The sequence below is a fragment of the Lagopus leucura genome, unplaced genomic scaffold, assembly GCF_019238085.1.
Source record: "Lagopus leucura isolate 7727_CA_CO unplaced genomic scaffold, USGS_WTPT01 Super-Scaffold_100009, whole genome shotgun sequence".
NCBI classification, from domain to species: domain Eukaryota; kingdom Metazoa; phylum Chordata; class Aves; order Galliformes; family Phasianidae; genus Lagopus; species Lagopus leucura.
The window spans coordinates 11,106,221-11,118,594 of record NW_024962266.1 but is presented as its reverse complement, the minus strand read 5'-3'; the positions used below and the strand labels follow the sequence as shown (position 1 = coordinate 11,118,594).

At 37.8% G+C, this 12,374-nt stretch overlaps 1 protein-coding gene across 6 annotated transcripts in view; it reads left to right on the top strand.

The window, feature by feature from the left end:
- SLC30A7 (solute carrier family 30 member 7) overlaps positions 1-12,374 on the top strand; it is a 34,045-nt gene that overhangs the window by 9,432 nt on the left and 12,239 nt on the right. For all 6 annotated transcript variants that reach the window (XR_006179357.1, XR_006179356.1, XR_006179358.1 and 3 more), the window contains exons 7-10: positions 886-936; positions 3,004-3,139; positions 9,089-9,179; positions 10,070-10,219. Coding sequence is in view for 1 of the 6 variants with exons in the window: in XM_042873428.1 (XP_042729362.1) it covers positions 886-936; positions 3,004-3,139; positions 9,089-9,179; positions 10,070-10,219 (428 nt within the window). In the remaining 5 variants the exon portion in view is untranslated. The remainder of the gene's footprint in view (positions 1-885; positions 937-3,003; positions 3,140-9,088; positions 9,180-10,069; positions 10,220-12,374) is intronic.

Sequence of the window (12,374 nt, the reverse complement as noted above, 5' to 3'; positions counted from 1 at the left end):
CCTTGCTGTAATACTGCATTGTTGACCCTTTCTGTCTGAGCTGTGAACTAAAATCTTAAGTAACTAAGAATATGTTGTTCTCTGCTCTGAATATGCACAGCAACTTGTGACAGGAGTATAGAAAAACCTTTACTTACGCCTTCCAGTTGATATTTGTGTTAGAAAATTGATGGTACTGAAATATGGCTGGAAAACACAAACTTGGTGTTGCCTTTGCTCTCCCAGCCCTCTCCTGGTGGAACAAAGACTATATTTGGTGCAATTTAATATTCAAATTAATTCCTGCATAAATTATTTTATATCCTCACTGTAAGTCATTTGCTATGCTTTAATATTTTTTCTTTAAAAAAAAAAAAAAAAAAGTTGTGTTTTTTTTCTGATACATTGCCACAGAGGCATTGATCTGCTTGAATGAGAGAATTGTTTTTATTCACTTTTGGCTTCAAGTCTTACTCTTGTTTTGAATGCTTGGGGCAAGGCTTGACTGAAATATTCCTTGGTACCAAATATGATTGAACTCTTGCTTGCTCCTTTGTTTGACTCGTATTGTTGAGGTGGCTTCTTTTGCTAAATATTGGAATGATTTCATTTCTCAATTTTTTTTTTTTTTTAAGAAAGTTAATTTAGGGAAAAAAAAACCTATTTGCACATAGACACACTATATATTTTTATATGAATAAAATATACAGTTGTGTGAAACTGTGCTTTCTTTAACAATCCATGTTTCAAGACTTAGTTGTTGCATTAAAAAACAAAAGCTAGAGGAAAAGGTGATAGCAGCTTGTCTGCGCGAGACATTTCAGAAAGGAAGACCAGAACAGAACACACCACTAGAAGAGAGCCTTTGCATGGGTTAATATGCCATTATGAATGTTATCTTTGCAGATGACCATTCTCTTGAAGGGATGACTGGTTCTAGCAAGCAAATCTTACAAGGTATGATAAGAATAAATACAGTGCTTTATTTGTTTAATCCTATTCTCTTGTGACTTGTGACTGTTCATTACACATCTGTTTCAGGCGGTGGTGCCTCTGGATAAATGCTACTTTTCACTTATTTTGTCAAGTCTACTTCCATGTTTGAACAGATGAGTGCATACGCTGTGCATGGCTAGCACTGAGAAATTCACTGAAGTATAACAATGCTGTGTCAACACAGCTTAAAAGGGAGGTTGTAGGAGCTGGGGCTCAGCTTCTGTCATGATGCTGAAAAATTAAAAAAAAAAAAAAAAAAAAGGAAAAAAATAAAGAGTTGTTAAAAGGAGAAATCTAAGGTGCAGTGTATGTGCTAGAAACTGAAAAAGTGCTATTATTAAGATAGAGAGTATTTGAAAAATGCAGGTCAGTATAATAATTTCTGCGGGGTACTGGAGCCTTAAATTTCATCAAGCTATTGCACTTGGTTTAGACAGGATGATCATACAAGCTATAATCACTTGAAGGAGAATTGGAGTCCATAATCTCTTAAGAGCTTATGAGGATATAAACTATTGATTATGTCAGTTTTGAGCTTTCATTTTTAAGTGCTCAAAAATTAGAGGGAAAGAATTGTACAATGTAATTATCTGACATATCCAGATATGTTCTGTGTTATTTTTTCGAGTGTTTTTCTGGCTTCTTTGTGGTCCTTCCAAGGGAACATTTTCCACCTCTTCCAAGGGAACATTTTCCACCTCTTCCAATGCTTATATCTTCACCATTTTGTGTGTGTGTGTACCTCAAAGATGGATATGAGAAGACTGGCTTACTGCCTTCCAAGTGAAAGGCATGTTTTAACCGAATCATAGTATAAAAGAAAAGAAGAAAGTATTTATTTTAACTTCCCAGTATTCTTCTGAGTTCACTCTGTCCACCAACTAAGCATCCACCTGCTCATTTGTCCCCTTCCCTGCAGTGATGGTGGGGAGAAGATCAAAAGAGTACAAACAAGAAATATGCTTGGAATGTGGTATAGATGATTCAATAAATGAAGAGAAAGAAAATAGGAAACAAGCCGTCTCCCAGCCAACAGCTGCTTTAGAAAGATTCTGTTTAGTTATTAGTGTGATGTTACGTAGTGTGGAACATCTCTCTGGCTGATCTGGGTCAGCTGTCCTGGCTGTGTCCCATTCCAGCGTTATGCCCAGCCCCAGCCTACTTGAATGGGGGCAGAGTGAGAAGCAGAAGGCCTTGGTGCTGTGTAAGGATTATTCAGCAATAGCTAATATGCTGGTGAGTAACAAACAGTCACAAACCTGATGCCTGGCCCTCTGGGCTGCTATGAGGGGAATTATCTACAGACTCAGCACAAAGAAGGCTTAAGAAAATTGGTAGAATGCTGATTTATTGTTTTGAGTTAATTGTTAGTGAGGGAAGAATCTCACAATCCTGAGAATTAATTGTATTCAGCAAGCTGTTTCTGAGTGACTGTTCCCGTTATTGCCAGCAGGGGGCGCCAAAGGCTGATTTTTGACTGCAGTTGAAGTTTGATTCCTCCTCTTTGCCTTGAGCATTCTTCAAAATAACAGCGAACTTGTACGTTTCTGCAGTAATAAGTAATTCTCAAAATCGCTTGTCTTCAGTCTCTTTGCCAAGCAGCTTCTACTGTTAATGAAACATAAGCATTTTTCAAAGCCTTACAGGTCCATTTTTGTTAATGAGTTTCTTTGCTATAATGTAGGCGAGTAATGAACAAAAAAATGTTAGCTGTAGATCACTGCTTAAGTTAATAGGCATGCCATGAAGTACCCCTTCATGCTACATGCAGAAAATAATGTAATTTTTTCAAGTGCTTTATATTTTTAAGGATTTGTTGAAACCCTGTGATTGCTCTTTGTGTTTGACATTTGTGTATTTTTTATTTTTTCTTTGTGTATTTTACATTTGTATGTAATTGATGAGGAATGTAACAAGTGTAAATCATGTTACCTAGGTCTTGAAACTCTCCTTCTCAAAGTATCTTTGAAATAATTCTATTAGCTTTAAGAATACCAAGCTAAATTGATGTTAATTAATTTCTTGCAGGTGTATTTCTACACATTGTTGCAGACACACTTGGAAGTGTTGGTGTAATCATATCTGCTATACTGATGCAGAACTATGGTCTAATGATAGCAGATCCTATTTGTTCAATGCTGATAGCATTACTTATAGGTGTAAGGTAAGTGTTGATATCTGGTAGTCTTTTTAATGCTAGTTACAGTAGCACAAATTACAGCTCCGAAGAACATGTTTATCTGTTATGCTTAGGTTTTACAATGCTTGCTTTTATTCTGAGTAGCACATTATCTCTGTAGGCACAGTACTACGGAAGTGTTTTTCAGGTTCAAGCTGTAGAACTCTTCCTTTTTGTATTTAGTACACACTTATGTAAGCCAATGTACTTTAGTAAATGGAGCAGAATGGCTTCAGTGCAGCAGAGTCGAGCTTGCTGGCACAGGATATGCCCTTGTCCCTGCTGAATCAAGACTGGTACTTTTTTTCCATGGAGAAAGCTGTATTTGTAATCTGAGACATCCTTACTCCTTTTAAGATTTAGTGGAAGTGCTTCAAGTAGTTCCTTGCTTTCCCTATTGTTGCTTACCAAGATCACTGTAAACGTGAAGCAATTCAGATGAGTTTGGAGAAGCAAACATTTTATTCAGTGATGATGTTACTGGGGTATTTCTAGCAACAGTTCAAATGGTGGCACAGGGCAGAGTGCTACAAGTCCAGGTAGAACATAACTGCAGACTTTTGTCTCTTCACCCATGGTAAATATCAAATGATTGACTGCAGCTACATGCTTATGTTTATACCATATATGGCATGTTTATACCATGTGCATGGCAGTGTTCACAGAGTCATTGATGTGAATCTCCCCATTTATCAGAGTAGGCCAATATTCTTCAGGTGCTAAATGCACACAAAAAATCCACATCGCTATTAAATTATTGCACTAATATAAGTTCTGTAGGTTGTTTTAAACCTCCTGTAATTTCATTAAGGGCAAATTGTATTAAAAAATCAGTTCTTAAAATGAAAAAGTCAATTACGTGACTGTGATCTCCTAAAATTGGAAAGAAAATGTGCAAGTTGCTGTGGGGAAAGAAGCTTCTGCTGAGTTAATGGTTGGGTAGAAGACTGTTCTCCATACTCTTTGTTCTTTAAGGGTGTACCTTTGTGTACAGCAAAACAGATGTGGAGCTGATCAGAAGGTACCGTATGAATGAGAGGAGTTCTTTGTTGCGTTCATATAGAGGTTGGGAGAAGGCTGAAACTTCCATAATAGGGGTTTTATAATAAAGCTATCAATAGGTCTTGTGGTGTAGTTAGGAAAGGCTTATGTGGTCTGTGTTCTCTGTTAAAAAGGCTGGAAAATTCCACTGTTTGATGTGTCCTTTGACCTGATTTCAGACTTGATGTTTGACTTGGGCTATTGGTCCACAACACTGTAACCAATCTCTAGGATGACTGTGTTAAGTCTCAGTGCAGTTGCATTCAGTCAGTAAAAGCAAATCTGCATTTCTTTCAGACTGGCACATTTTGGCACAGCAGTGGAGCAAAGTCTAACTGCAGATTTTATTTCCCGAGCAGTCTAACAGACTTGATTATTGATGACTTTGCTTGAAATGGACTGAACAAGGTGGTCAAGATGGCTTGTAGTTTCAGATTAATGTTTTGAGTGCTTGAGTCAACCTTTGTTTTATTTTAGTAGTAGTTTTCATTTATGCTCCAGGACATATAAAACCATTGTTTATTCTGCATTATTTTTCACTATGCTGTGTGTGATGTGTTCTAGAATTGACTCACGTTTCTTCAGATCCTACTGTAAGATGAACTTCTGTTGTAATAGTAGGGGCCCAACTGACTGTTGCTAGGATATATAATACTTTTGTCCTAACATTTTTCAAGACATCTCAATCTAATTTAGGAAAACGATTAAACTGAAATCTTCTGGAATTTAAAATGTGAGGGGGGAAGATTGTTTGGAAAAGACTTGAAGCTGATAGTTGCAAGAGCTGGCTCTAGCTTTTGGTTCCTTACAGGGGTGAGGAGTCAGTATCTAGTGCAGATTCCTGCCTGCATCTGTGGGCCTATTTGCAACCTCTATAAGTGACTCCAGGAGGTATTTGATTTTAGATTAAAGGTTAATTGCTGTTTCAGAAGAATGTTTGTCAATAGTGTCAGTTTTTTTGGTGGTTGTTGTTTTTCTTTTTCTTTTTTTTTTTTTGCATAGGGTGATCCATTCATCTGAGAAGTCTCCTTCTCAGTAGTTAAACCAGCTTCTGTAGGGTGGAATGGAGTACCTGTGTGTGCCAGCAAGTGGGATTAGTATTGTGGTTGTTTAAAGTATCATGATCTTTTCTTTGTGGATTTAGCTTAAAAAATAGGAGTAGCTGTAATTCAGAGAGAAAAGTCATTCTGATCAAGCTGTTACTTGAAAATTTTAATGCTGTCTGAAGACTTCCCACTAATAGGAACTGTAAAATTTTGCTGCTTCTGAGTATGGTTGCATTAGAGCACTGATGTGCTGTCCTTTCCTATGGGAGTTTGTTAGCTGATTGGTTAAAATACACTACTATTTGTTTATCTTCCCAAGCTGTCATGCATGACTTCACATATATTAAATTGTTCATTTCCATTATAATCAACTGCATAGACCTCTAGTTCTATGTTACAGGTATTAGTAAGATAGACTGGGTAGACTTGGCAATGCTTTCCTTATTGCTGTTAATAACACTTCAGATTAGAAAAGTAAATATTAAACTTGCGATCTTTGTTTTGAATATAGCTTTCATGCTGGTTAAAATTCACCATGGCCTAATTTAAAAAAAAAAAAAAAAAAAAAAAAAAAAAGAAGTTCAGAAATAGGTTCCCAGTCCTGGCTCTACATATGTGGATGGTGACTAGAAATAAATGATTTTGAAATCCAGCTATAGATTTTCAGCTACAGTATTTGAAGAACCATAGCTGGGCTTGGGTCTTAGCAGTGTTTGTTCATCTTCCACACAAAAAATTCTCAAGAATCCTGTTTATTTTGTAGTGCTGAGAGCACTGAATAAGTTTCCTGTTTGTGATCCGACAACAGTAATTCCAAGGGGTACTTTACTCTTCAGTTACTTCCAGTCTTGCTGTTTAAGATGATGCTGGTGCCAGAGTCTTGCTAAGCGTGCTTAGAAAAGCAGTGGCACAAGCTGTATTAGACTGCAACGGCTGTGATGCAAGTCAGTCGAGATTGTAATGCTTTCATGCTTCGTTGTTAATCAAGCAGCGTGGAATAGTGGGAGGGTGGTTTATCAGGTTAGTATCATTGGGTCTTATCTGTGTTAAATCCTCTCATTTCCTCTATAACAATGTTTGTGAAAGCGTAACGTGCTTTCGTACTGTTAACTCATTTTGTACACAGCAGCTACCTATAAAAGCTATTATGGCTTTTGGATATGTTTATATCCTGAGGATTAGAGCCTCTTTCAGGTTCTATTGTCTTATAACATAACATGGTATTTTGAATTCAAGTCTTGGTAACAAGAGACAATTGGAAAATTGTATCTGCTTTAGTAGCAAAGCTTAGAGACCACCCACTCATGAAAAAAGTTGCATAGGAATGCAAACACTGCTGGAGGAGCAGCTCCATGTATTTCACACTAATGACTGATGGAATTCTGGGTTTTAATCAAAGGCTTTCTACTGCAGTACTATGCATGAAACAGTGGAATATCAAAGACTTCAGAAAAATGGTTTCTGTACTTAGTCATATCATTTTTGTTTACAGGGAAAGGTTACCTGGAAAGGGAGAGAAAGCGTCCCTCTGGATGTAGATATGCATATGGCCTTGTGTGCTCTGAGGGTGTTTGTGGGAGTGTTGCTGTCTTCTGGCCTTTTCAGCTTTGCAAGAGATAAACGTCTTCCTAATTAAATGAGGAAGCTGTGACCGTTTTGACTTTCACCTACAGTATCAAACAACTCCCCGATTTGCCTGTATTCTTTGTACTTCTAAGATGACGACATTTAATTAAACACTATGCTTTGGGGTTTCTCATTAAGTCTTGATAAAAGAAAGATAATTCATGCAGCGCTGTTTTTAGAAACTTGTTCAGGAAATTTCTCAAAAGGCATTAATGTGGAACCATTACAAAGTGTGGAATGGGTGACATCTTGTCCTCAGGAAGGCCCTCTTTTAAACTGCTCCACCTATACAGTGGATTGTCTTTCACCATTCACCTTTGTTACAACAGTTGACTTTGTGTAACTGATTTCAATGTGCTGCTTAAAACTACTCCCCATTTCCTGGCAAGAAGAGACAGCGTTTGTGCTTCTGCACACCATGTTGGTTGTACAGACCCAGGTTTGCAGAATGAAGCAGGTAGTAAGTTTGAAGACATCTTCAGCAGAACTGCTCATTAATGAGGTTTTAGCTTCATCTTTTCAGTGTGTGTCCTCTTCCAGAATGTATTAATCAATTTCACTGACCAAATTCTTTTTTGGAATAGGTTAACATGCCTCACCTGCTACTCTTAAGTTCCTGTAGACTGTCTCCAAATCTTCTGCTTTTTGCTAATTCTTGTCCATTCTGTCAGATAATGCACATTAGTTTTATGAAATAATGTAAATGCATGCAAATCAGACATATTTTGGCTAGACTCTTTCATGGGTATTTTTTTCACCCTTATTCATCTTTTTCGATAAAAAGGCAAGCTCCTAATTCTCCATGCCTTCTGTCCTTCCTCTGGGAGAAAAATATGTGGTGTGTCTGAATTTTAAGTCTTTAACTCTTTTTCCCTATACATCTGTTAATACACTGTGTATAGAATGTGACACTCCAATTAAGACTCCTTTTAGACAGATAGACAGCTAATGTATTTCTAAATGTTTGTCTTGGTGATAAGTTCAGTTTAAATATCTCCAGTCTGCCCCTAACTGCTTCTTCCTAGTTCTGAACTGATTGAGTAGCAGCACAATTGTATGAGGCCACATGGAGTATGTCAGGCAGTGAATTTGAGTGGAATAATAGGTATATTTCCAGAGAGGCTTTAATGTTAGGGTGCTTATTCTCCCTGTGGTTCATTACATAAGAGCCATGCAACCTCTGACTCCATTCTACTGTAGCCAAAGATTATCCAAAGAGTGAGCTGAGCAGGGGAAGCTGCATATGCTGGCACTGCTTCAAGACAGAAATGGAACCCATTACTCTGCTTACTCCAGCCATGATGTCAGTTTTAGACACAAAAACTCAGTTTATGGCTTCTTAAATGTATCATTGCTTTTGCTGTAGAGAATGGAGTGACTTACATGCTCTTGAAATTAGATTACTATTTTAAGTTTTGAGATTAGGCTATAGTTACTACAGTCTTAAGTTTTAGGATGTTCTGCTGAACCAAGCATGATAGATTGCTCCTAAACAAAAATCAACATACTGAATGCTTAGTAAGTGTAAACTTTCAGTGATAGAAATGGGATATGAACTTGTGGCTTTAGGAAAAAAAAAAAAAGGTATTATCTTTTTCATTTGCTGTTAAGCAAGACCATGCAGTAAAGAGGGAACCTCTAATTGCTTCCAAATGTTAAATCTTTGAGGTCAGATGAGACCCTACACTTAGTTCATGTCAAGAATATGCTAAGTATTCTGTTTCTGACAAAATATCTTTGGTATAGCTGGACTGGTGCATACTAATTTTGTTTTATGATCTCCTTATTATTTTAGTTCATAAGAAAGATATGTCTTAAACCAGACACAAAAGAAAAATAGCTTCAGTTGCATTATTTTCATGGTTGCTTGTAAGTGATATGCTGTTGAAGTAGGTTTTGGTTTTAAGCTATGCTTATCAGCTACTTTGTCATATATGTTTAAGATACTTAAAATTTCATCCCAAATCCCACAGTTAAACCAGTTATTTTTTCGAATGTTGTCTGATTGTCTCTGGGTAATTGAGGGAGAAATTAGCTTGCCTTTAGCATGACACCATTAGAATTTGTCTATTCTTTTATCTGTGGCAGGTTTTCATGATAACTTTCTCATCTTCTGATCAAACAACTAAAGAACTATTCAAGAGCATTAAGGAATGCTATTTTGCTCTGTTCTGCAACTTCTGAAAATGTCACAGTAGCTAACCTCCTTTTTTCTTTATAGTATTGTTCCACTTCTAAAAGAATCAATCGGAATTTTGATGCAGCGAACTCCTCCATCTCTGGAAAATGCCCTGCCTCAGTGCTATCAGAGGGTAGGCTCTTACTTTGGCCATATTTGTGTATGAGGAAACTACTGAGTTAATGAACCTCAGCTGTACATGAGGATGTTATGATTTTTTTATCCAGTAAAGCCTGTAAGAGGTTCTCTAGATTGTGAAGATGCCAGATAAATTATTTTCCTGAAATCCTAAATATTATGTAGCTTAAGCTCAACTTGTGCTATGTTAGGTTAGAAAAAGAGATCCCAAAGTCTTTCCTCACAGTCACTTGTGCTGCTAGTGCATGATGTTTTTCTTTTGTCCAGGACAGTTTCTCAAAATCCAGTTCTGTCTTTACTAAATTAGATAAAATAACATTGACAAGTGTGTGTAAGGAGGTTAATCTGGATTTGATTTGTCCTGTTACTTTTGGCTGACTTACCTTATAATGTGTCATGATCTGAACATGTGAAGCACCTTTGCAAACTTACGAAGTACATTGTATTAATGTGCTTGTAGAGTGAGTGTCGTTTCTCAGAAAGTTCTGGGTTTATGGTGGCCACATGAAGGCTTTTTACTAAAGCTGGAAGAATGATTTTGACAGAACAAACTTAAGCCCTCACAAAATATTTACAGGCGTATAAATACATTCCGGTTAATAGAATCTCTCTACTTTTTTAATGGGAAAATGACTGCATTTGCAGAAATTGCTGTGAGAGTCTGAGAAGGCATTCAACAAAATAAATGATTTTTCTCTCTTGGACACCACAGTTTTCAGAAATGGTTCCAATAAAATATTTGTACAGTGTACAAATAGCAAGATACAGAATTATGACCAATACATAGAATCTGCTTTCAATTCTTTACAACCACGAAGACTGTAGTAAGGAATTAAGTCCATGTATTTTCAGGGAAAAATAATATAAAGTTGCTTTTATGTTTAGGTGCAGCAGTTGCAAGGAGTTTACAGTTTACATGATCCACACTTCTGGACCCTCTGTACTGATGTTTACATAGGGACTTTGAAATTATTAGTAGCTCCTGATGCTGATGGAAGGTGGATTCTAAGCCAGACTCACAATATTTTTACTCAGGTATGTATCTCATTAGCAGAGTCACCTGGAGTGACACTGCAACCCTTATTAAGAAAACAGGTTTAAATTTTTTGTATTGTTCTAACTGTTGAAAAGCTGCTCTTCCCCAGCTGTGTAGAGCAATTTCAAAATTCTGTGTAAGGTAGGTTGAATTTCTGTACCCCTCTGCATTAACTTTTGATGCCACTTAATGGGGATAACAGCAGTAATTTTCTGAGCCGTACTGAATGAAGATGAAGCTTGTATATTTGAGTGAACATGAGGAACCAAGAAAATAAAGGGACTTTGTCCGAAGAAGCTGTAAATGCCCCATCCTTGGAGGCGTTCAAGGCCAGGTTGGATGGGGCCTGGGTAGCCTGATCTGGTGGGTGGCAACCAGCCTGTGGCGGGGGGTTTGAACTAGATGGGCTGTAAGATCCCTTCCAACCTAAACCATCCTATTATTCTATGACTTAATTTTTATTATTATATGTGTTTATTTTATTTTATTATTTTTCTCCTCTTAAAAATTCCAGAATTAATAGTTTAGGGATTTGCATGCAGCTAGCATACTCAGTTTCTGCACTTTCAGGGGAAATGCCACTGAAGACAGCCCTACAATGTGCATAAGTTTTAAAGATGATAGTCGTGGGGAACTCACTAAAAACAAATACAAATACTTGTTTTTGTGAGACAAGTTTCAGTGAAGAATTTGTTACAGATGTTCTAAAATGTAATTTTATTGATAAAGTTGGGTCATTTTTGAGATATTCTATTATATACTGCTCTAATTATCAATCAGGTACAAATTAGTCTGCATGGCTTTCTCTGCAGACTCTGTACTTTGAGATTGTTAAGGAATAGTTTCTGGGAAGGACTGTGCAGAACATTGTGTCCTGTATACTCAAAATTGATTTTACATCTCAAGTCTCCAAAGCATTGTGCTTTCCTAGTGACTCATTCTATAGTGACTCATTACTATTTTGTAGCTTTGCAATTTTAGAGCTGTGTATCTTGGAGGTGAACTGGGGGAGCAAGGTCTGTTGCTCTTTTTACCTGACTTATGATAGTAAGTTTGAGCAAGTAGATTTTTCTCTTCAGTAATATTGGCCTTTATCAGTCTCGATATAACTGCTGATGGTTTTTGCAGCTCAGCTGAGCTGAAAGCAAGTAGAAGATGGTTGAAGGGAATCTGTTCTTTAGCAGTGTATAGCCTAGTCTTTCAAGGTCACCTTGTGACCATCACAGTACTCGCTTGACATTGAGGTTAAAATGAGTTAAACTGGATGAGGTTTAACAAAAGCAAGTGTAGAGTCTTGCATCTGGGGAGGAATAATTGCATGCACCAGTACAGGTTAGGGGATGACCTGCTGGAGAGGAGCTCTGCGGAAAGGGACCTGGGTGTGCTGGTGGATGACAGGTTGGCCATGAGCCAGCAGTGTGCCCAAAGATGGTGAAGGGCCTGGAGCATCCAGGAAATGATGGAAAGGCTGAGTGAACTGGGTCTGTTCAGCCTTGAGAAAAGAAGACTGAGAGGGGACCTGATCCAGGTCTATAAATATCTAAGGTGTGGGGGGCAGAATGGCGAGGCCGGACTCTTTTCAGTGGTGAGTGGAGACAGGACAAGGGGAAACGGCTGGAAACTGCAGCACAGGAAGTTCTGCACAAATGTGCGCAAGAACTTCTTTACAGTGAGGTGACGGAGCACTGGAACAGGCTGCCCAGGGAGGTGGTGGAGTCTCCTTCTCTGGAGATGTTCAAGACCTGCCTGGATGCCTACCTGTGTGACCTGCTGTAGGGAACCTGCTTTGGCAGGGGAGTTGGACTCGATGATCTCTGGAGGTCCCTTCCAACCCCTACAATTCTGTGATTCTGTGAGTTAAATTATTTTTATGCGTTTTTCTACTGATGGTATAACTAAATGAGTCAATCTAAGCCTAGTTTAATAGAATTTCCAAGGAAATATTTTGGAATGATTTGCATACCTTCACCAAAAGTTTTTCGAGCATCTCATGTCAAATCAATTCAGCATAGGTAACCCTTGTTGCTTTTTGCTAACATCTTAGAAGAGTAGAGCTGGTTCAAACCACAAATCCTGTGTTACAGTCTTGTGCTTTTGCTCCATTTCAGCCTTACAACCTGTAAGCTGCTTGTTTTCAAGGAGTTAAACTTGTAC